Genomic DNA, 23,948 nt, shown 5'->3' with positions numbered 1-23,948 from the left:
TACTGCCGTAAATCACCTCACAACCTTCTTTAGTCTTCCAATCGAACAGACAATGCACATCCTTCCAAAACTGTGGTGCTTAGAATTGGTTGCAATGCTACAACTGAGGCTCAACCATGGAATTGGATAGGTTTAACATTACATTATTGCTTTGATCACTATGAAAATATTTATGAGGCCAAGGACCTTGCATGCTGACTTAAACATTCATTCAACCTTGAACGGTTTGTGCATATATACCCACAATCTCTTCAGAATTGGACTTTTACTTTGTATTGTCCCTCTTATCAGGATGACCAACCATCCCGGACTTCCCATGACCATCCTGCAATGTGAACTTTGATCCTGTGTCCTAGAATTGGCTTCCTCAGAGGCATGTTCTGGATTTCTTTGGTCAGTGCAGGCTTCATTCTTGCACTTACAAGTTTGCAGTGTATTTCTAGGGCAAGATGCACTGACAGGGACCAGCCAGTGACCGTCCCTTAACCCTTTTCTCTCCCTCCAACATACTAATTATTTTCTTAATCAATATTGCTACCCTAAACCATTTATTTCATGGATAACTTCAAACAGCAGTAGACTCGCCAACTTTATGGGCATTTAAATGGTTGTTGGATAGGCATACAGTGAAAATGGAATAGTGTAGGTTCGATGGGCTTCAGATTGGTTCCACAGGTCGGCGCAACATTGAGGGCCAAAGGGCCTGGACTGCTCTGTAATGTTATAAACTTGGGACTTGCTTTAAACCTGGGACATTTAGAACTCGATTCTGTTCCTTTCTGAACCAAATCCCCATTATTGTGCAACATCATAATACCATTACTGCTCATAAATACAGCACATCCATCTTACTTCCCACAGTGCATTTATGTCCATACTCTGAACCTGAATTAGACCTTACTGTACTTCCTTATCTGACACCACCGAATATTTCACAATGTCTTACTGCAGTGACATCTTGTTTACATCCTCATACAGTCATATTGCATAGAAACAGATCTTTAGATCCAACCAATCCATGCCAATATCCCTCCAAACCTTCCTCTTCATGTACTTATCTAAATATCTTTTAAGCATTGTAACTGTACTCCATTCCACCAGTTCCTCAGGAACCACATAGTCTGAAAGAATTGCCTCTCAAGTCTTTTTTAAATCTCTGTCCTCTCACCTTAAAAATACGCCCCTAGTCTTGAAATTCTCATCCTGATTCCTATCTTACTTTCAAGTTATTTTAAACCTTATTCAAGACCTCTAGCAAGCTGCTCTCCGAGGACACTGCAGTATATTAGTACAAGGCAGAGTTAAAGGAAAGCCAGATAGCAAAAAGCATAATATTTTTCATTAATCTTTTACTAACTATTACAAATGTGCAATTATCAAATTTGCAAACACCAAGAAATATCTCACTATTAAATGACTAAATTTAAAATATATTGAGAACAAACCGCATATTGCTGTTTTCCATCGAGTGACAGGTGAAAATTCACACTGCAACTGTTTCCCTGCATACCAACGCCCATTGAAAAGAACGAAAGCCTGCTGGCATTCCTCCTCTCTGCAATAAACCACAACAAAGCAGCAGCAAAGAATGAGCAGTTTTCTTAGAGATCTACACATAGTTCACAATAGTTCAATCAATAGAATACACAGCAGAGGCACAGAATATAAAGCTTCATCTCCCATTGCCAACCTGCTGTTTTATGGTGGGATGGAAGTTTGGGGGGGGAGTGGGCCCGGTTGGTGCAAACTCCCAATGTAGTGAGGGAACAGTGAGATTCGCAGTGGTGGATGCAGCTCTATCACTGAGAAGTACTGAAAAGGATTGGGGTGGAATGAGTGAAACAGAGAAGTGTGACATGACCACAAGAAAGGGATAACATATAGACAATTCAAAGAATTTAAAAACATTTTGAGAAAAGCCTTTCTGAGCTATAGTTTCTCAACCTGGCTTCCACCACAGATCAGAAATTCAAGGGTTTAAAGCCCCACATCAGATATCATTGGGCCAAACCTGACTGTACTCCTAGTATTGTAATAAGCAACTGCTGCATGATCTAAGGTGAGATGGTTTGGACAAGCAAGATCCCATCTGCTTGTATACATAGATGTCAAAGATCCTACAGCACTATTTGTAAAATCTTCCAGCACCCATCCCTCAACCAATTGATGACTTCTCATTTTTGTCGATGGGCCTTTGCTAGAAGTAATTTGCTTACCTGCTATTGACTACACTGCAAAATAAGATTACTGGTTGTGAAATGTCTTGGGATGTTTTTGATGCTAGAAAAGACACTAAATAAATCCCAAAGTCTAATCTTAATGCAGAACAACATAGAAATTGACTTACTTTTGGTACTGGACATATACATTTCCTCTCAGGTGTGGCTCATAGTTGCAACTAACCTGGAAAATGAATAAGATTGATAGTTAATATTAAACCTGGCATTATTTGATCCAGGTATATAACTTCAAATGGCAAAATAAGTCTGTGTTATGAAGCTGGACTTTCTGAGAGGACTGTGTTTTAAAATATCAAGTAAAACTGAGAACTCTGGAAACACCCCAGCTCACAAACATCTCTGAGAGATCTGGTTGGCACGGGAAGAGAAAATCTAATCAAAACCTATTGAAATATCAAGCATCAGTCTTCATAATTTTACACAGTAATTCATGAAAAGTGCCATTTTTTGAGATGAGGATGAGACAAAGCAGCCAGTGTTATGTAGAAGAAAGAGGACTGTTTGAGTTAACAGAGTCAAAAAGTGTGGCACTGGAAAAGCACAGCTGGTCAGGCAGCATCCGAGGAACAGGAGAGTCGACAATTCAAGCATAAGCTCTTCATTAGCTTATGCTCGAAACATCGACTCTCCTGCTCCTCGGATACTGCCTGACCGGCTGTGCTTTTCCAGCACCACACTTTTTGACTCTGACCTCCAGCATCTGCAATCCTCACTTTCTCCCTGTTTGAGTTAACAACCAAACAGGATGCTTGGGCAAATTCAGTTGGGACAGAGTGACCCTACTGGTAAAAACTGGAGCTGAAGACTTCGGGAGGTGCTGAGTGGAATGACTTTCAAAAGGTTCTGGTTGTTTTGACCTGAGGTGTTAAGGAGAAATGAGAGGTGAGAATCCTGGAGGATCTGCTCCTGTATTGCTTCTTATTTGTAAGGAGTGACACACCTTGAAAAGAGTGGTAATCTGCATATTGATTGTATTAGTTAATGTAGCTTTCCTTTAGTTTGGTATATTAGTTGCCTGTTAAGTAAAACGTGGACCTTTGGTTACTACCATTAGTTACTGGTAAATACATTTCATTTTGAAAGTTATTAGACTCCAAGGGGATTGTAACAGTAGTTTACATAGAGTCACAGAGTCATGGAGATGTACAGCATGGAAACAGACCCTTCGGTCCAACCCGTCCATGCCAACCAGATATTCCAACCCAATCTAATCCCACCTGCCAGCACCCGGCCCCTATCCCTCCAAACCCTTCCTATTCATATACCCATCCAAATACCTCTTAAACGTTGCAATTGTATCAGTCTCTATCACTTCCTCTGGCAGCTCATTCCATACCCATGCCACCCTCTGTGTGAAAAAGTTACACCTTAGGTCTCTTTTATATCTTTCCCCTCTCACCCTAAACCTATGTCCTCTAGTTCTGGACTCTTACATATGGGTAGAATACTTACAAACTTACAGCTTGTTACAGCAAATAAGAGTTGCCGAAACACACATGTAAAAGACAATTGCATTAGCACTGGGATTACACATTCATTAGCACTGGGATTACACATTCATTACACTGGGATTGCACATTCAATTTGTGTCAAATCCATCACAGATTAGCCTGGTAACTGTCTCTCTTCAGTTGTACAAAATGTTGAATTTGAGCAGGTTAGGCAGGGACTGATGTTTCCAAAGGGGCGGGGATCTGAAATCAGGGGCCATAAAAGTAAAATGGTGACTAATAAAACCAATAAAATTCTGGGAGAATATTTTTGATTCAGAATGGTTTGAGTGTTAAACTAACTAAAGGAAGTAGCAACAATATACTTGATGGGGAAGGGAAATAAATGTTTAGGGAAGAAGAAACTGGAAGATATGCTGATATGGCAAAATAAAAGGGCTTATTCTAAGCAGAAACATTCGGATATTTCCAACTGTAAATTCTTTATAATATGTATCATAAATGAATTTATAAAGTACCTTAAATTGTATCACTTTCCCAATGCTCTTAAATTCAGGTAGTACATCCTCATAGAATTCCACAAACTGCTGGTAAATGTCCTCCTCACTGTGCTCCAGCCCAGAATCTGTGTCATAGTCATCACGCCTACTTTCCTCCATACCGAAGGTAATGAACATGGCTCGGATAAGAAGGGTCTGACTTGATGCTGGGTAGACATGTTTACGGGAACATCTGTAGGAAATAAATCCACAGTTGTTCTGTTATACAAAGACCGTCAAGGATAATAGCAAGAATTACCAAAGAATTTCCAGTTCCAAACTAGTGGTGTCTGGCCCAGCTATCTGCTACTTTAAAATGACAGTTAGCACTACATGATGAATTGATCTGTATCATCATTAGACAAGTGAACCCCAGTAGGCATGTTATTTTTATGGTTGGTACGGCAATTTAGATTACAGAATATATGCAAATATACTAAGCTACAGGTGGAGTTCATTCAAGCCCTCAAGACTGTCACAATGATCTGTATTTAACTCCATTTGTACTTGAGCCCTTGTTCTATCTCCCTCATTTTCCTTACCTAATAATCTGTTGATTTTACCCCTGAAAGCTTTGAATGATCCCAGAGTCCACATTCCATTAGGAAAGTGTTCTAGATTTCCACTCCTCTATGAGACAGAGAATGGTGATTTTATTCCTCAATGGATTGGCTATCCTTTGAAGTTTGTGCCCCAATAATCTGGATTCCCTGTTCCAGAAAAAAAAGTTTCACTGGATTCACAGTCTCAATCTTTTATTTTGTTTCCCCTTTGAAGCAAAGGTGACCATATTCATCACCTGGGGTGCTGGGTATGGCTCCAGTGGGTAGATAAGTGACTGAACTGTTCGCAAAAAAAAAATCCAGATTCTGCTGCAAGTAAGACCGCAAGTTGCAGACGGTCAATTTTATATAGAATCATAGAATCCCTACAGTGTGCAATCAGGACATTCAGCCCATTGAGTCAACACCGACTCTCCAAAGAGCATCCCACCTGACTTTCCTGCCTACCCTATAATCCTGCATTCCCATGGCTAATACACCTAGCATGCACATTCCTGGGCACTATGGCAATTTAACATGGCCAATTCACCTAACCTGCACATCTTTGGACTGTGGGAGGAAACCGGAGCACCCAGAGGAAACCCTTGCAAACTCCATACAGACAGTTGTCCGATGGTGGGAACTGAACCCAAGTCCCTGGCGCTGAGAGGCAACAGTGCTAACCACTGAGCCACCATGCTGCCATAAATATAAATGACTTGGAAGAGGAGATGGAAGCCAAACTTGATGATGATACAAAAATAGGCAGAAAAATAAGTTCTGAAGAGAGCATTTGGAGGCTACAAAGATAGGTCAAGTCAGTGGGCAGAGATGAAATTATCCATTTTGGCAAGAAGAATAAAAAAGCGTATTATCTAAATGGTTTGAGACTTCACAATGATGAAATACAGAGGGATCTGGGTATTCTTGTGTGTAAAAGATTGGTATGCAGGTAGAGCAAGCAAGAAGGAAAGCTATCATTTAAAGTGAAGGACATAGAATACAAAAGTAGGGAGGTTGTGCTTCAGTTATACAAGGATTGAGGAGACTGCAGAGGGTAAACAATGCACATTACTGGCCATCTTATTTAAGGAAATATGTAAATGTGTTGGAGGCAGCTCACAGAATGTTTACTGGACTATCTTGGGTTATCTTGTGACAACAGGTTAAAATTGTATTAGCTGATGTTTTGAAGAATAGGACAATCTGATTGAAACAAATAATATTCTGAGAGATCTCAACAGAGTAGATGTGCACAGAATCTGTAGTGAGGAGTCAAAACAGATTTTAGGTTAATTATTGCTTTGGGTTGAGACACTTTGAAAAGCTATTGGAAGTGGAGTTCTTGAATGTTTTTATAATTGGGAAGGATGGATTCTTGACAAGCAAGGGAATGAAAAGTTATCAGGGGTGATAAGAATGTAGATCTGAGGTTACAATTAGATCAGCCACAATCCTATTAAATCATGGAACAGACTGGAGGGAGCCTCCTCCTGCTCGTTTGTGTGTTTGTAGCTTAAGTCACAGATGCCACTTGTTGAGTTTCCATAACAACACAAACTACTCAACATTAATCATATTCAAATTAAATATTTGCAGCCATGTGGTAATCTAATTATTCAGCATTCTAACTTCTGGGTGATCTGTCCAAGAACAGCAATAAATGGGCTAGAATCAGAACTGGTGCCTAAACTGACAACTAATTTTACTCCAGTACTCTGTAGCTCTGAATTTCGAAACACAGTCCACAATACTGGGAAGGACATACCTAATCAGGGATGGTGGGTGCACTTTTAATTACGCCATATCCAGCAGTGATTATTTACAACATATAGATGCAGCTATGTAAAAAAAAAATCCTGAATGTAAAAAGAGAAATGCTGCCGTTTCTGGACTTCATTCTCTCATATGGGAAGTCATTAACTGAAACATCAAGAAAAAACACAGTCAGTGTCATCATTTAAGACTAATTAAATCTGGAGCCTTATGAACTATAGGGAATGCTGGATGACTAAAGAAATTGAGGGTTTGGTTAAGAAAAAGAAGGAAGCATATGTCAGGTACAGACAGGATAAATCGAGTGAATCCTTAGAAGAGTATAAAGAAAGTAGGAGTGTACTTAAGAGGGAAATCAGTAGAGCAAAACGGGGACATGAGATAGCTTTGGCAAATAGAATTAAGGAGAATCCAAAGGGGTTTTACAAATATATTAAGGACAAAAGGGTAACTAGGGAGTGAATAGGGCCCCGCAAAGATCAGCAAGGCGGCCTCTGTGTGGAACCACAGAAAATGGGGGAGATACTGAATGAATATTTTGCATCAGTAGTTACGGTGGAAAAGGATATGGAAGATATAGACTGTAGGGAAATAGATGGTGACGTCTTGCAAAATGTCGAGATTACAGAGGAGGAAGTGCTGGATGTCTTGAAACGGTTAAAGGTGGATAAATCCCCAGGACCTGATCAGGTAGAACATAGAACAATACAGCACAGAACAGGCCCTTCGGCCCATGATGTTGTGCTGAACATTTGTCCTAGCTTAAGCACCTATCCATGCACCTCTCCAATTGCTGCTTAAAGGTCACCAATGATTCTGACTCTGCCACTTCCACAGGCAGTGCATTCCATGCCCCCACCACTCTCTGGGTAAAGAACCTAGCCCTAACATCCCCCCATACCTTCCACCCTTCACCTTAAATTTATGTCCCCTTGTAACACTCTGTTGTACCCGGGGAATAAGTCTCTGACTGTCTACTCTATCTACTCCCCTGATCATCTTATAAACCTCTATCAAGTTACCCCTCATCCTTCACCGTTCCAATGAGAAAAGGCCTAGCACTCTCAACCTATCCTCATACGACCTATTCTCCATTCCAAGCAACAGCCTGGTAAATCTCCTCTGCACCCTCTACACAGCTTCCACATCTTTCCTAAAGTGAGGTGACCAGAACTGCACACAGTACTCCAAATGTGGCCTTACCAAGGTCCTGTACAGCTGCAACATCACCTCACGACTCTTGAATTCAATCCCTCTGCTAATGAACGCTAATACACCATAGGCCTTCTTACAATCTCTATCCATCTGAGTGGCAACTTTCAAAGAGCCATGAACATAGACCCCAAGATCCCTCTGTTCCTCCACCTGACTAAGAACCCTACCGTTAACCCTGTATTCCGCATTCTTATTTGTCCTTCCAAAATGGACAACCTCACACATGACAGGGTTGAATTCCATCTGCCACTCCTCAGCCCAGCTTTGCCTCATATCTAAGACCCTTTGCAGCTGACAACAGCCCTCCTCACTATCCACAACTTCACCAATCTTCGTATCGTCTGCAAGTTTACTGACCCACCCTTCAAAGTCATTAATAAAAATTACAAACAGCAGAGGACCCAGAACTGATCCCTGCGGAACTCCACTTGTAACAGGGCTCCAGGCTGAATATTTACCATCTACCACCACTCTCTGACTTCGACCGGTTAGCCAGTTCTCTATCCAACTGGCCAAATTTCCCACTATCCCATACCTCCTGACTTTCCACATAAGCCTACCATGGGGAACCTTATCAAATGCCTTACTAAAATCCATGTATACTACATCCACTGGTCTACCCTCATCCAGATGCTTTGTCACTTCCTCAAAGAATTCAATAAGACTTGTAAGGCAAGACCTACCCGTCACAAATCTGTGCTGGCTGTCCATAATCAAGCAGTGTCTTTCCAGATACTCATAAATCCTGTCCCTCAGTACTCTTTCCATTACTTTGCCTACCACCAAAGTAAGACTAACTGGCCTGTAATTCCCGGGGTTATCCCTATTCCCTTTTTTGAACAGGGGCACAACATTCACCACTCTCCAGTCCCCAGGTACCACCCCCATTGACAGTGAAGACAAAAAGATTATTGCCAACGGCTCTGCAATTTCCTATCTTGCTTCCCACATAATCCTAGGATATATCCCGTCAGGCCCAGGGGACTTGTCTATCCTCAAGTTTTTCAAAATGCCCAACACATCTTCCTTCCTAATAAGTATCTCCTCTAGCTTACCAGTCCGTTTCATACTCTCCTCTTCAACAATACGGTCCCTCTCATTTATAAATACTGAAGAACAGTACTCATTCAAGACCTCTCCCATCTCCTCCGACTCAATACACAATCTCCCACTACTGTCCTTGATCGGACCTACCCTCGTTCTCGTCATTCTCATGTTTCTCACATATGCATAAAAGGCCTTGGGGTTATCCTTGATCCTGCCCGCCAAAGATTTTTCGTGCCCTCTCTTAGCTCTCCTAATCCCTTTCTTCAGCTCCCTCCTGGCTATCCTGTATCCCTCCAACGCTCTGTCCGAACCTTGTTTCCTCAACCTTATGTAAGCCTCCTTCTTCCTCTTTACTAGACATTAGCCTCCCTCGTCAACCAAGGTTCCCTCACACGACCATCTCTTTCCTGTCTGAGAGGTACATACGTATCAAGGACACGTCGTATCTGTTCCTTGTAAAAGTTCCACATTTCAATGACATCCTTCCCTGACAGCCTATGCTCCCAACTTATGCTCCTCAGATCCTGTCTTGCAGCATCGTATTTACCCTTCCCCCAATTGTAAAACCTACCCTGTTGCATGCACATATCTCTCTCCATAACCAAGATGAAAGTCACAGAATTGTGGTCACCATCACCAAAATGCTCACCTACTAACAAGCCCATCACTTGTCCCGGTTCGTTACCAAGTACCAAATCCAATATGGCCTCCCCTCTGGTCGGACAATCTACATACTGAGTTAGAAAAGCTTCCTGGACACACTGCACAAACACCGCACTGTCCAAGCTACTTGATCTAAAGAGCTTTCAATCAATATTTGGGAAGTTAAAATCGCCCATGACTACTACCCTGTGGCTTCTGCACCTTTCCAAAATCTGTTTCCCAATCTGTTTCTCCACATCTCTGGTGTAGCCGAGAACTCTGTGGGAAGCTACAGAAGTGATTGCTGGGCCTCTTGCTGAGATATTTGTATCATCAATAGTCACAGGTGAGATGCCGGAAGACTGGAGGTTGGCAAACGTGGTGCCACTGTTTAAGAAGGATGGTAAGGACAAGACAAGTGAGCCTGACCTTGGTGATGGGCAAGTTGTTGGAAGGAATCCTGAGGGACAGGATGTACATGTATTCGGAAAGGCAAGGACTGACTCGCGATAGTCAGCATGGCTTTGTGCATGGGAAATCATGTCTCACAAACTTGATTGAGTTTTTTGATGAAGTAACAAAGAAGATTGATGAGGGCAGAGCAGGAGATGTGATCTATATGGACTTCAGTAAAGGCGTTCGACAAGGTTCCCCATGGGAGAGTGATTAGCAAGGTTAGATCTCATGGAATATAGGGAGAACTAGCCATTTGGATACAGAACTGGCTCAAAGGTAGAAGACAGAGGGTGGTGGGGAAGGGTTGTTTTTCAGACTGGAGGCCTGTGACCAGTGGAGTGCCACAAGGATCGGTGCTGGGTCCTCTACTTTTTGTCATTTACATAAATGATTTGGATGCGAGCATAAGAGGTACAGTTCATAAGTTTGCAGATGACACCAAAATTGGAGGTGTAGTGGACAGCGAAGAGGGTTACCACAGATTACAATAGGATCTTGACCAGATGGGCCAATGGGCTGAGAAGTGGTAGATGGAGTTTAATTCAGATAAATGCGAGGTGCTGCATTTTGGGAAAGCAAATCTTAGCAGGACTTATATACCTTATGGTAAGGTCTGAGGGAGTGTTGCTGAACAAAGCGACCTTGGAGTGCAGGTTCATAGATCCTTGAAAGTGGAGTCGCAGGTAGATAGGATAGTGAAGAAGGCATTTGGTATGCTTTCCTTTGTTGGTCAGAGTATTGAGTACAGGAGCTGGGATGTCATGTTGCAGCTGTACAGGACATTGGTTTGGCCACTGTTGGAATATTGCGTGCAACTCTGGTCTCCTTCCTATCGGAAAGATGTTGGGAAACTTGAAATGGTTCAGAAAATATTTACAAGGATGTTGCCAGGGTTGAAGGATCTGAGCTACAGGGAGAGGCTGAACAGGCTGGGCCTGTTTTCCCTGGAGCGTCGGAGGCTGAGGGGTGACCTTATAGAGGTTTACAAAATTATGAGGGGCATGGATAAGATAAATAGACAAAGTCTTTTCCCTGGGGTTGGGGAGTCCAGAACTAGAGGGCATAGGTTTAGGGTGAGAGGGGAAAGATATAAAAGAGACCTAAGGGGCAACCTTTTCACGCAGAGGGTGGTACATGTATGGAATGAGCTGCCAGAGGATGTGGTGGAGGTTGGTACAATTGCAACATTTAAGAGGCATTTGGATGGGTATATGAATAGGAAGGGTTTGGAGGGATATGGGCCGTGTGCTGGCAGGTGGGACTAGATTGGGTTGGGATATCTGGTCGGCATGGACGGGTTGGACCGAAGGGTCTGTTTCCATGCTGTACATCTCTATGACTCTATGACCATTGGTAAAGACAACACCAGTGAGAGATACAGCACATACAATAATCAGAATTCCTATCAAAGTACATCAGATTGATCCAAACCTCTGGATGAAAATAAACAATGTCATTTCAGGAATCGTGCCTTTCAGGTCCATAGGGCGCAAGACTCAGGACCAGTCAACAAGACCACTGCAGACCTGGTTGTGGTCTCAACTCACTTTCCCCTCTGCCCCATATGACCCTAGACTTCCTTGTCAATCAAAAAACCTTGAGACGTCTCAACTGCTTCTGTGAGGAGAATTCTACAGTCTAACCTCTCTCAAAAATATTCTCCTTCCATATATTTTAAAATCTGTTTTAATATGAAGCCGACTAGATCTGGCCTTCCTCACAAAAAGAATCATCTTCATGATGTCAGGTCCCTTCAGAATCTTTTATAATGATCTCAGCCCAATTGTTAAACCTTTTCTCAAAGGTTAAGCCATGCATCCTAGGAATGCTTCTAGAGAACCTTTTCTAATCTGCAGACATCACTGGAATGGCTGTGAAAGGAAAGCAAATCTTCACCTGGGTGGCAAATTGTATATTTAACAGGCAGTAAGTGTGCTTTGAACAAAGAGACAGGTACTCTGGAAGCCCAGATACATTCAGATTTCAATACTTTTCTCACCTATCACCAAATCTGCAGGATCCAGTCTTCAGAAAGAATGGGCAATATGATTTATCCTTTTCAGTCCCATAATCCTCTGGTGCTTCTGGATTATGCCAAGTGCCACCATTCTCGAACTGTTGACAACATGAGTCACAATTAAACAGCGTTACACATTTAGAATACAACAAAAGTCGGACTGAAATGTAATATGACCAGATGAACAGGACAACTTATAAAGATAGAAATCAATGTATGACAAAGGAAATTTCTCAGAATTAAGAGGCACGGTGTGAGAGTGAGTGCTTATTCATTAGAATTTGAACTGCTGGAATATCCTGAACTACTTATATACACAAGTGAAGCCCCCCGGGTTTAATATATTTCTGTTTCACATTTCACACATATTCGTGACTGAGAGATACACAGCATCATTTCAGAACCTATAGGTGATAACAAATTTGATAGTGTAACAAAAACCAAGAAAGACCGTAATAGACTGAAAAAATGTTGACTGACTGATGAGAAGGGTGGGTACATGACAGACAAAATTCAGTGTGAAGGTGTGAGATGGATACATTTTGGCAGGAAGTATCAGACAAAATGTACTAACTGGAAAGTTTTAGAATGAATGCAACACAAAGAGTGAGACAGCATACGAAGTTTTGAAAGGTTAATAAATCAGTCAGTTGAATGGAGTACATCAGCTCCCAGGCTTTATAAATAACAGACAGAATACAAAGGTCAGGAATAAGTTAACCTAGTATAAACATACGAGCTCCACTCAAGGAGGAGCACTGTGACCAATTCTGATCGTCAGACGAATGGAAAGCCTTTGGTAAAGCTTCAAAGAAGACTTAAAAACATAGCTCCACAGTTATTGTGGAGAGACTAGAGAAGCTCGGGTTTTCCTGCTTAGAAAGGAAGTCAAGAGGACATTTAATACAATGAGGGGTTTAGACAATATATAGGTTGTTCTGCTGTAACATGACAGTTGTCTCCCTCAGCAACCTCGTGCTACGGAAAATCACCCTGCAGAAGAATGCAACAGAATATCGCAACAGAATATCGCAATGCCTGTTCAGTAGAAAGTTTGTATTATCCGAACAACACCCATTATTCGTCAACCGTGTTATAGACAAATAGTGTTAACAAAACACACGTTATACCAGAATGACCTGTAGAAATTATTTCAAATGCTTAAATCAGTAAAAAAGAGACAGATTTAAAGTGATCGGAAAAAAAGGCAATAAGTGACATAAGTGAATTTGTAATGCAAGTCTAGGTGACCAGTGGAAACAGATTCAAACAGCAGTGATATGGGAAAAGAACAATGGAGGGGGTCTCTTCAAAAACGTGGTCCAGACCTAATGGGCTGAATGGTCTCCTGTGCTTTAATATTTCATAGTTTCAAGATCCAGGGTTGTGGGAAATAATTGCAAAATTTGCTAATACTGTAACAAATTTGAATGTCAAATGGTGGCGTAACTGTGAAACTCTGATGGGGACATAAGTTGGCAGTTGGGTGGCTGGTCCACATACTGTGAAGTAATTATTTTGGAAGCACAGGGAAACAAACATTTTTTTAATAGTTTAGATGAATAGAAAGCAAATGAGTTTTGTATTTCTAAACTGTACATAAATCTTCAAGGGCTTGTAGAATCAGAGAGACTGGAAGGTGTATTTGCACAAATCACTGCAGGTGATAGGCAAGTTGAGAAAGCAGTTAATGAAATACAGCAGATCTTCAGCTTTATAAATAGGCCTTACAGTATAAAAGCAACAAGTTACCATAAACCAGTTATAAGTTACCAGTTTAAGGGGAGACAGTGGTATAGTGGCAGTAGTAACCCAGAAGCCCGGGCAAATGTTCCAGGGTTCAAATCCAGTCAAGACAGCTAGTGAAATGTAAATTTTGAAAAATGTTTTTGAAAGCATGTCTCTGTAAGTGATGACCATGATAATCATCATCAATTTTCATTTAAAAAACATTGAAAAATGTCCTTTAGGGATGGTGTTCTTACTTTGTCTGACCTATATATGACTCCAGATTCATAGTCTCTTAAGTGTTCTCTGAATTCGCGTAGCAAAGCACTCAGTTCAGTGGCAATGAGGAACTGTCTCCCATGGTACTGTAAACAATCACCCTTTCTGTAGGTGAGACAATTAAAAAAAAACCCTCATCTGGAGGCAGAGAGTGTAAAAGCATGGAGTACAGGCTGAACTTGCAAAAGACCTTAATTGGACTGCAGTTGGTAAGACTGTGTGCAGCTTCACATACCCAATAATAATGAGATCATAGAAGTATTTTACCAAATGCTGCATAAACTTCAAGTCTACATCATCATAATCTTCATTCCTAATTGTATCTTTACAAAGTTTGGGCTTCTCTCACTAAAACTGAGATGATTAGATGGGTGACCCAAGAAATATTTTCAAGGTGAAGATGTGGAGGGCAAATAGCAATTGGCTGTTTACAGAAGCTCACAAGTGAATTAGAGAGCATAAATTTATTACAAAAGGAACTGAAGTAAATTTAAATGCTGGAGGGCTAGAATCTTGCTTGCAGCAGAGAAATCCGTCACTGAAGCAGAGATTATTATTCTATTGAAAGGGAAATAGATCAAAAAGTATAAATAATTGAAGGACCTAGGAAGCAAGCAGATGGGATAACAGAGGTATAAAGCAAAGAACTGCAGAAACTGGAAAGCTGAAACAAAAACAGAAATTGTGGAGAAACTCAGCAGGTCTGGCAGAACACGTTCTCTTGACAGTTTCTCCAGCAATTTCTGCTTGTGGAAGAGATAACAGATGGTTTGCTTTTTATTTGTGGAGGGAGGTGGAGAACACCTAGAATTCTGTATTTTATAGGTCAGTGGCCTATTTTTTACTAACAGCAATCTCCCATTCTAAGTGCAGTTATCACCTGTCTGTCTCCTTTTGATCATCATAGTGATGGACAGGACTGTCAACAATACTATGAAGTGACAATTGCACAAGCAATAACCTGCATGCTGACACAAACACACAGATTTGGATTCCCCTCAGCAACTGGTTCCAGATCCCACTATAGCTTTGGCCCGAACACAGACAGAAGAACTGTATTTCAGAGGTGGGAGGAACTGCACTCTTGCAGCAAGGCTGCATTTGACCAAGTGTGTTATCAAGTAGCCCCAGTAAAACTAAAGTCAAAGGAAATCAGAGAAAAGAAAAATTTGTATACATATCATCTTTCAAAGTACACCAAAGCACTTTACAACCAATTAATAAGCATCAGTTGCATCACAAACATGAAAGTCAAATTGCACATAGCATGATCCCACAAATCATGAAGGCTTTTATAACGATATTAATTGTGGATGTGGATAACAGGACAAAAGGGCATGCTCCTGATCTTTAAAAATATACAATGGAATCTTTTATGACACTTGTTAGGAAAGACATTTCCTTCATTAAATGTTTCATGCAAAACGCAGCACCTTCAACAGTGCAGTACTCCCTCAGTTCTTCACAGCAGTTGTCATCCAAGTTTTGGTCTATAGTCTTTGGAGTGGAAATTGAGTCCATGATGATCAATCTCAGCTGTAAAGTTCTACCAACAAGTTAGGCAACTAAGAAGTGACTTGAACAGCGTTTTGAAATTATAAACAGCTTTGATAACAAACGTAGAGAAGATGGCTTACTTTCAAAGACCAGAATGCAGGGTCACAGACACAAAACAATCACTAAATAAATTCACTAAAATATGTGGAAAGGCAGGTTGTGAAAGGGATACAAACAATTTACAGTGACATATTGATAGGTTAAATGGGCAAATAGAGTATAATGTGGGAAACTATGAAATTATTCATTGTAGAACGGAATACTATTTTTGCCCGAAATGTCAACTTTCCTGCTCCTCGGATGCTGCCTGAACTGCTGTGCTCTTCCAGGACCACTCTAATCTAGAACCTTATTTCAAGGGGCTTTGAATATAAGAATAGGAAGTCTAACTGCAATTGTACAACGTGCTGGTGGACAATCTGGAGCACTGTGACCAGTTTTTGACTCCTTATTTAAGGAAAGATATTATTTCATTGGAAACAGTTGAGAGAAGGTTGACTAGAATGATCCCTGGTATGGAGGGATTGTCTCATAAACAAGTGCTAAACAGGTTGGACTTTACTCACTGGAGTAAAGAATGAGAGATTATCTCATTGAACTGCAAAGGATTCTAAAGGGGCTTGAAAGGTTAAATGCTGAGAAGAATGTTTCCCCTCAGAGAGTCTCAGAATAAAGAGTCTCAGAATAATTTATGACTGAGATGAGGAGAAATGTCGTCTCTCAGTGGATTGGAACACCTTGCCACAGAGAACCGTGGGAGTAGAGTCCTTGTGTATATTTAAGTCTGAGATAGATAGATTTTTGATCAGTCGGGGAATCAAGGAAGGGGGTAGGAGAGTGGGCATGAGGAATGTCAGATCGGCCATGATACCATTGAATGACGAAGCAGGGTCGAGAAGCTGAATGGTCTACTCCTGTTCCTATTTCCTATGGTTTTATTATGTGGAGGTGCCAGTGTTGGACTGGGATAGACAAGGTCAGAAGTAATACGACACCTGATTATAGTCCAACAGGTTTATTTGAAATCACAAGCTTTTGGAGCGCTGTTCCTTCATCAGGTGAAGTCACTTTGATGGAGTGACCAGGAAGCTTGATGAGGGCATGCCGTCTGTATGGATTTAAGTAAGGGTTTTTGACAAGCTTCCACGTGGTAGGCTACTCTGGAAGGTTAGATCGCAAGGCATCCAGGGAGAGCTAGCAAATTGGATACACAATTGGCTTGATGATAGGAAGCAGAAGGTAAAAGATTTTTTTTAAGATTCCCTACAGTGTGGAAACAGTTCCTTCAGCCCAACAAGTCCACACCGACCCTCTGAAGAGTAACACACCCAGATCCATTTCCCTCTGACTAATGCACCTAACACTATGGACAATTTAGCATGGCCAATTCACCTGCCCTGCACATCTTTAGACTGTGGGAGGAAACCGGAGCACCCGGAGGAAACCCACGCAGACACGGGGAGAATGTGCAAACTCCGCACAGTCACCAGAGGCTGGAATTGAACCTGGGACCCTGGTGCTGTGAGGCAGCAGTGCTAACCACTGAACCACCGTGCTGCCCCTAATGGAAGGATACTTGTCAGACTGGAAGCTTTGACTTAATGGAGTGCCTCAGGGGTCGGTGCTGGGCCCATTACTGTTTATCTATCTCAGTGATTTGGATGAGAATGTACAAGGCATGATTAGTAAATTTGCAGATGATACTAAAATAGGTAGTATCGAGGACAGTGAGGAAGGTGATCAGAAATTGCAGCAAGACCTTGATCAGCTGGGGAAGTGGGTCGAGAAATGGCAAATGGAGATTAAAATAGATAAGTGTGAGGGTGTGCATTTTGTAAAGTCAAATCATGGTAGAGGTTTCATGGTGAATAGTAGGGTCTTAAGGAGTATAGTGGAACAGAGCGATCTTGGAGTTCAAGTTCACAGTCCTGTGAAAGTGGAGTCATAGGTAGACAGGGCTGTGAAGAAGTCTTTTGGCACACTGGCCTTCATCAGTCAAGACACTGAGCACAGAAGTTGGGAAGTTGTGTTGTAGTTGTACAGGATTTTGCTGAAGCAGCACTTGGAGTACTGTGTTCAGTTTTGGTCACCTTGCTATGGGAAGGATGTTATTAAACTGGAAATAGTGCAGAAGAAATTTACAAGGATGTTACCTGGACTCAATGGTCAATGGCTGAACAAGCTACGACTTTTTCTTTAGAGCGTGGGAGATTCCCCTACAGTGTGAAAACAGGCCCTTTGGCCCAACAAGTCTACACCAACTCTCTGAAGAGTAACCCACCCAGACCCACTTCCCTCTGACTAATGGCCAATTTTCTGGAGCACCCAGAAAAAACGCACGCAGAGACAGGGAGAATGTGCAAACTCCACACAGACAGTCGCCCAAGTCTGGAATCGAACCCGGGTCTCTGGTGCTGTGAGGCAGCAGTGCTAACCACTAAGCCACTGTGCCGCCCTAAACAACAATAATTTATAATTATACCGTACTTCAGGTTTGTTTGGTCAAAAAAACAGAATCTAAGCCAAAAAGGCAGAAACCTCATGAGGAAGTTTTAGGACTGCAGGTCAAAAGATAAGCAGGAGCCAGGGCCATGGAAAGATCGTGACAATTCTCAGTTAATAGAATCATGCACTAGAAGTTGAAGTAGACCAGGGAGGACAGAGATGATGGCAAGTAGGAGCTAGTATAAATTAGGAATTTGATTTCTCTACCAAATTCTCATCTTTCCCATTAAGGACATGCATGGAGATCACAGTCATAGGTGTACCTCAATTAGTGAAATAAATTAAGTTTGTTTGGATTCTGAGCTGCTTAAAATTACATGTTTCTTCGTTATGGAAGAATTATTATTGAAGAATTAAACACAATTAATAAAATCAACATTCTCCTAAACAAACATTTATGGATACCTGTAAACTTCTCTGAAGTAACCCCTAGTCCTCACTTGTACTTTTTTTCCAATTGACAAGCAACTCAAAGTGTATCAGTGGAAGATAGGAAAGTGGAGTTGAGGCCAGAATCAGATTAGTCATGATCTTACAAAATGGTAAACAGAATCGAGTGGGCCTAATCTGATCTTAATTCATAAATTGATATGGATATCATACAATATTCTTCAGGAAAGAGAGGACAGATCAAATGGCCAAATGGTATGTTGGGTTTTCTTCCCTCCTTATCGCACAATAGTTAGAGTCGACTAGAATTAGAGTCTTGATGAAGGGCTTTTGCCCGAACCGTCGATTCTCCTGATCCTTGGATGCTGCCTGACCAGCTGTGCTTTTCCAGCACCACACTCTCGACCCTGATCTCCAGCAGTCCTCACTTTCGCCTAAAATTACAGCATGCCTTGGTATTCTGTTGAGCTGACAGCTTTACGTTTATTCAACTGAGAACAAAGTTTTGCAAATATTCTCCATTAAGCCTAACACAATTTAACTTGTATAATTCAAAAATTTCAAAGAACATACAATACCTGATTTTCCGCCTGATCCAGCATTTTCTGAACAGCTTCCTACAAATGGTGTAAACATAGGACTGGTAAAAAACAACGTGCAGTACATATCTTGTACATATCTGATTCTACTTGTTAAGAATGAGTGTCTTATAAAGTGGATTCATCACAGGAATTAAAATTTTTTAATACATTATTTAAAGGCAATTAAATTCAAAACCAAAAGTCTAAGCCAAAACATCAGTTCTATCATGAAAAATGTGAAATAGACAAATTATTTAGACACATTTTGATTATTTATCAGAAAAATATTATAATTCAGCCTTCATAGTGGCAAGTATTTTATGACTGCTGCAAATTGAAATAATGTTGATTCATTTGGGCTCAAGATAGAATTCACTCTTCCCTGTGCTCCCAGCTCTTACAAACTTTCCCAACATTCAGCAACATATTAGCTGTCAGTCAACCCAAGGCAATAATTATTAACTTTTTAAATGATAAATTCTGTATAGCCACAATAGAACATGACTAGCTCAGTCCCTAAATGCTGGATATCCAAAATGCAAATACATGTACAAGGTAGCAGAATACACAGAACAGGCAGGAGTTTGCTGAAAAGGCACCAGGTCAGTTTACACAGCGGCTTCTAAAACTGCTTGCGAGACTGGCGTGACAGGACCTGAATAACTATTCACAATTAAACGTTTTAGGAGGTTTAATAGCAAAAGGCTATAAGACAAAGCTGAATTTTCTAGTAAATCTTTATATCTTACACAGGATGAAGGGATATCAAGCTACAAGACTCATAATTCAAATCACGTTTGTTAAGTATCATGAAAAAGATACATCTTGATGTATTAGTCAGTAAGGACGAGCGGTGGGAACTCTTTAGTGCAGGGCTGTTAAGGAATATCACTTGTGTAGGTTCAGATAATTTTCATGACACATTAAATATTTTTACAGTACAAGGCATCATAAAGGTCAGAAAGAATGTATCAAAATAAGTCCTTTATAATTCCTCAAGTTTGTAAGGTTAATTGCTGGCTGAATTCTCTTTGTCTAAGTTTAAGCTAACTTAATCTGGATAACCTCACTTAATATATTATTGGCTTGTTTGTAACCTTCAACATATACTGAAATAATCTACAGGGCTGTACCCAAGCAAAACATTCATCAAATAGACTTTCTTCCCACAATCAAGCACATAACTGTCTGAGCAAAGCTTCAAGGTAAGGCAATTCAACTGATCATACTTCGGTTTTAAAGAACAAGTTTTACCTGATTAAGAGTATAAACTTGCTCTCAGAATATTATCAATCACCCACTTGAGAAAAAATAATGAGCTATTCAGTGAGGAAACACCAATTCAACAGATTTTATTATACTCTATTCTGAATAAACCATTTGATTTGAAATTTGAACATTATGAACCAATAATAGAGAAAAGTTTTGCAACAATTTATATATTGCCTTATTACATCTGAGGCTGATGCCCAAATCAAGATATAAAATTAAATCAAATAAAATAAAACTATCACTCCATGGGCTTTACCCCTATATGCAAGTGGCCAGGTCGCTACGATCAATAACCATTGCTGATTTAAATCATATTTCTGCCACTGCTGCCCCATGAAGTGATCAAGTTCAACATCTTGGCTAGCTGCAAGCTCCTTTAGTATGTTTTGATAATGAATGTGTTTAACAGTTAACTACACCAAAAGGCCTTTATTAAAGCACTATATGGTAACATTCCAAAAATCAGGACATGTCTTTTAGTAAAGGGGACATTAATTGAAGTGCTTCTTAAAGGAAGATACTTCTCTTAGCTCCATCCAAATTAACCTTAGATGGATGGCAAGTTGCCGTATGTCTGCAAGCTCATGATACAAAACTAATCCTCACCTGGCAATCTCAATCAGATAAGGGTCAAGATGAGATATGGAAAACTGACTCCCTGCTGCATGCTTTTATAGATTCACTTTGCTTGTATATGTGCGAAAACTGACCAGCAAGTACTTGATGCTGACTTTCGATGCCTGCAGTAGACAGCATTCCACTTCCAGGACTCAACTTGATAAATGAACAGAAAAGCAATACCAAGTCTTTTGCATTTAATACCATTATTCTTTCAGGCTAAGTTCTCCAAACAACCATCCTATTTCAAGCAAAAATGCTGAATTAAGATATGAAATGTTTTTTAAAGAGGATATATGCTGTGAATTTATCCTCCTACAGCTGGAATCACCTCTCGTTCTCTCCGCTCCTGCTGTTTGTGTTCCACTTCCTCTTTTTCCTTCATCTGCTGCTGCTCCCATTCTTCACGGATTCTTCTCTGGGAACACCAAAGAAACAGGATCACAAAGCAGTCAACGCTCATTTCACAGACCTATTTTAACGTCAGAATATCTCTTATTTAAAGGATGATCTCACTGTTTAGATTTTAGTTCTGAAGTTGAAACCCAGAAATTTTCAGCATAACTGGAGGCTGTCCCAAACAACATTCTGGTCTACAATGAAGTAAACGATTTCTGAAATATTGGCATCATTTGTGCTCAATTCAAACCATTCTAAAAGACTCTCACCTACAAAGTGAGCAATCTCTTGGAATGACATTCCACAGGGAACGAAGGGCGGAGTCAGACCCAACAGAATTTAAATGATTTACATCCAAGAAGGAAAACTCTTCTCGTCCTTTAATGCATGCTGCATTTCCTTGCTACACTGCTTAACATTGCAAGACTCCTTCATGTACATTTCATAAGATTTTATCCTCTCCCACAGAAACATGTTGCCTTGTGAGCATCAGAACCTCCAAGTAAAAGTCATTTTTTTGTGAAGCACTAAATCAGACTTGAGGTGCCAAGTTTATTTAAAGCCATGACAATGGTGCAGCTTTTCACTGCTTTAGAACAGCTGATACAAACTGAGATAATTTTCTTGCAACATCTTTCACACTATTAGTATCTTACAATCTAAGACCTCTGAATAAAAATATCCCACTTGCAAGCAGTACTGCTAAGTGTTCATTATAGCTTGGTTAGCACAACTGCAAATCACAGATCAAAGCATCTTTCGCAGAACCACCATCTAATGAAAGATACAATTTGGTCATCTTAGCTTCATTATAATTCTCATGACACAATGCAAAATTATAAAGCAAATGATATTTCAGTTGTTGAGTATACCTCTTAATTTATAGTCTCAGCAGCTCCTCAGATCAGCTGGAGAGAACACGGGCTAAATGGGTCACTATTCTCTATCTCATTGCTCTGTGTGACTGAAGGAATAGAAGGATTAGAGAACGAGTGTTTACCTCCTCCTCTTCCTGTTTTTTCCGTGCTGCTTCTTCCTTTTCCTTTTTCAGCCGGAATTCCTCTTGTGCTTGCTGCTCTTTTGCCAGCCATTCGACATGTAGGCGCTGCCTAACACGTGAAAGAGGGACAAGGGTGGAGAGAATTACTGCAACCCTTTCTTATAGAGTTATACAGCATAGAAACAGACCTTTCAGTCCAACGAGACATCCCAATCTGATCTAGCCCCATCAGCCAGCATTTGATCCATATCCCTCTATATTTCCGATTCATTTACCTGTCCAGATACCATTTAAATGTTATAATTGTACCCATTTCTACCACTTCCTCTGGCAGCTCGTTCCCGACTTGCACTACCCTCTGCGGACTCTCACTTTAAAACAATGTTCTCTAGTTTTGGACTCCTCTACCCTGGGAAAAAGACCTTAACTGGTCAGCCCATCCATGCCTTTTATGATTTTATGAACCTCTGAAAGATCACTCCCCTGTCTCTGACACTTCAGGGAAAAAAGCCCCAGGCTATTTAGCTTCTCCCTTTAGCTCAAACCCTCTAGTCCTGGGAACATCCTTGTAAACCTTTTTTTGCACCCTCTCAAGTTTAACAACATTCTTGCTTTGGAAGGGTGACCAGAATTATATGTAGTATTGGCAAAAATGGCTTCACCAATGTCCTGTATAGCCATAACATGAAATCCCAACTCCTACACTCAACGTTATAACCAATGAAGACAACTTCACTACCCTGTCCAGTGGACACTATTTACCACTTCCACCTCATACCACAGTGACCCAGGTTCAAATCTACCTTTGGGCAACTGTCTGTGTGGAGATTGCACATTCTCCCTGTGCCTGTGTGGGTTTCCTCCAGGTGCTGGGGTTTTCTCCCACTCTCCAAAGATGTGCAGGTTAGGTGAATTAGCCATGCTGAATTACCTATAGCTGAATTAGCCATGGTTAATACAGGGTTACAGGAATAGGGTTGGGGCTGGGTCTGCGTGGGATGCTCTTTGGAGGGTCATTGTGGACTCAAAGGATTGTTGTGGACTTGAAGAGCCGAATGGCCTGCTTCCATTCTGTAGGGATTCTACGATACCTGTGACTCTACTTTCAAGGAACGATATACCACCATATCTAGGTCTTTTTGTTCAGCCACACACCCTAAGACCCTACTATTAACTGTATAAGTCCTGCCCTGGTTTGCCTTGTCAAACCTCATATTTATCTCAATTAATCTCCATCTTCCACTGGCCCATCTAATCAAGATCCCCTTGTACTGTGAGATAGTCTTCTTCGCTGTCCACTACACCACCTATTTTGGTGTTTTCTACCAACCTACTAACTATTCCTCCTACATTCACATCCAAATCATTTATATAAATGACGAAAAGCAGTGGACCCAGCACTGATTCTTGTGGCACACTACTAGTCACAGGCCTTAACCCCAAAAAACAATCCTCCATTCCCATCCTCTTCTCTATCTCTGAGCCAATTTTGTAACCAATTGGCTAACTTCCTTGGATCCCATGTGATCTAACCGTACTAACCAGTCTACTATGCAGAACCTTGTCAAATGTTTTGAAATCCATATAGAGGTGTTCATTAATTTCTTTGTCACCTTTTCAAAACAAAACCCAGTCAGCAATACAAATCAGGAGTGCTAATAGCTGAAGGTTAATAGATGAGATATGTATCCAGG

General features: G+C 40.8%; 2 protein-coding genes across 4 annotated transcripts in view; one reads left to right on the top strand and one right to left on the bottom strand.

Moving 5' to 3' along the window:
• The window catches only part of ap1s2 (adaptor related protein complex 1 subunit sigma 2), a 118,613-nt gene that overhangs the window by 59,215 nt on the left and 35,450 nt on the right, over positions 1–23,948 (top strand). The window lies entirely within an intron of this gene.
• zrsr2 (zinc finger (CCCH type), RNA-binding motif and serine/arginine rich 2) overlaps positions 1–23,948 on the bottom strand; it is a 48,815-nt gene that overhangs the window by 9,622 nt on the left and 15,245 nt on the right. The window contains exons 4-10 of one of the 3 annotated variants that reach the window (XM_060832859.1): positions 22,255–22,363; positions 21,187–21,273; positions 18,963–19,001; positions 11,908–12,023; positions 4,210–4,423; positions 2,348–2,403; positions 1,446–1,555 (exon numbers count right to left, since the gene is read on the bottom strand). In XM_060832859.1, coding sequence (XP_060688842.1) covers positions 1,446–1,555; positions 2,348–2,403; positions 4,210–4,423; positions 11,908–12,023; positions 18,963–19,001; positions 21,187–21,273; positions 22,255–22,363 — 731 coding nt within the window. Of the gene's footprint in view, positions 1–1,445; positions 1,556–2,347; positions 2,404–4,209; positions 4,424–11,907; positions 12,024–18,962; positions 19,002–21,186; positions 21,274–22,126; positions 22,212–22,254; positions 22,364–23,948 lie in introns of those variants that run through there. The other 2 variants (XM_060832860.1, XM_060832862.1) reach the window with 2 other exon arrangements.

The sequence above is a fragment of the Hemiscyllium ocellatum genome, chromosome 12 (genome assembly GCF_020745735.1).
Source record: "Hemiscyllium ocellatum isolate sHemOce1 chromosome 12, sHemOce1.pat.X.cur, whole genome shotgun sequence".
Classification (NCBI taxonomy): Eukaryota; Metazoa; Chordata; class Chondrichthyes; order Orectolobiformes; family Hemiscylliidae; genus Hemiscyllium; species Hemiscyllium ocellatum.
The sequence above is the reverse complement of the archived record's forward strand: the minus strand, read 5'-3'. Positions and strand labels throughout refer to the sequence as shown.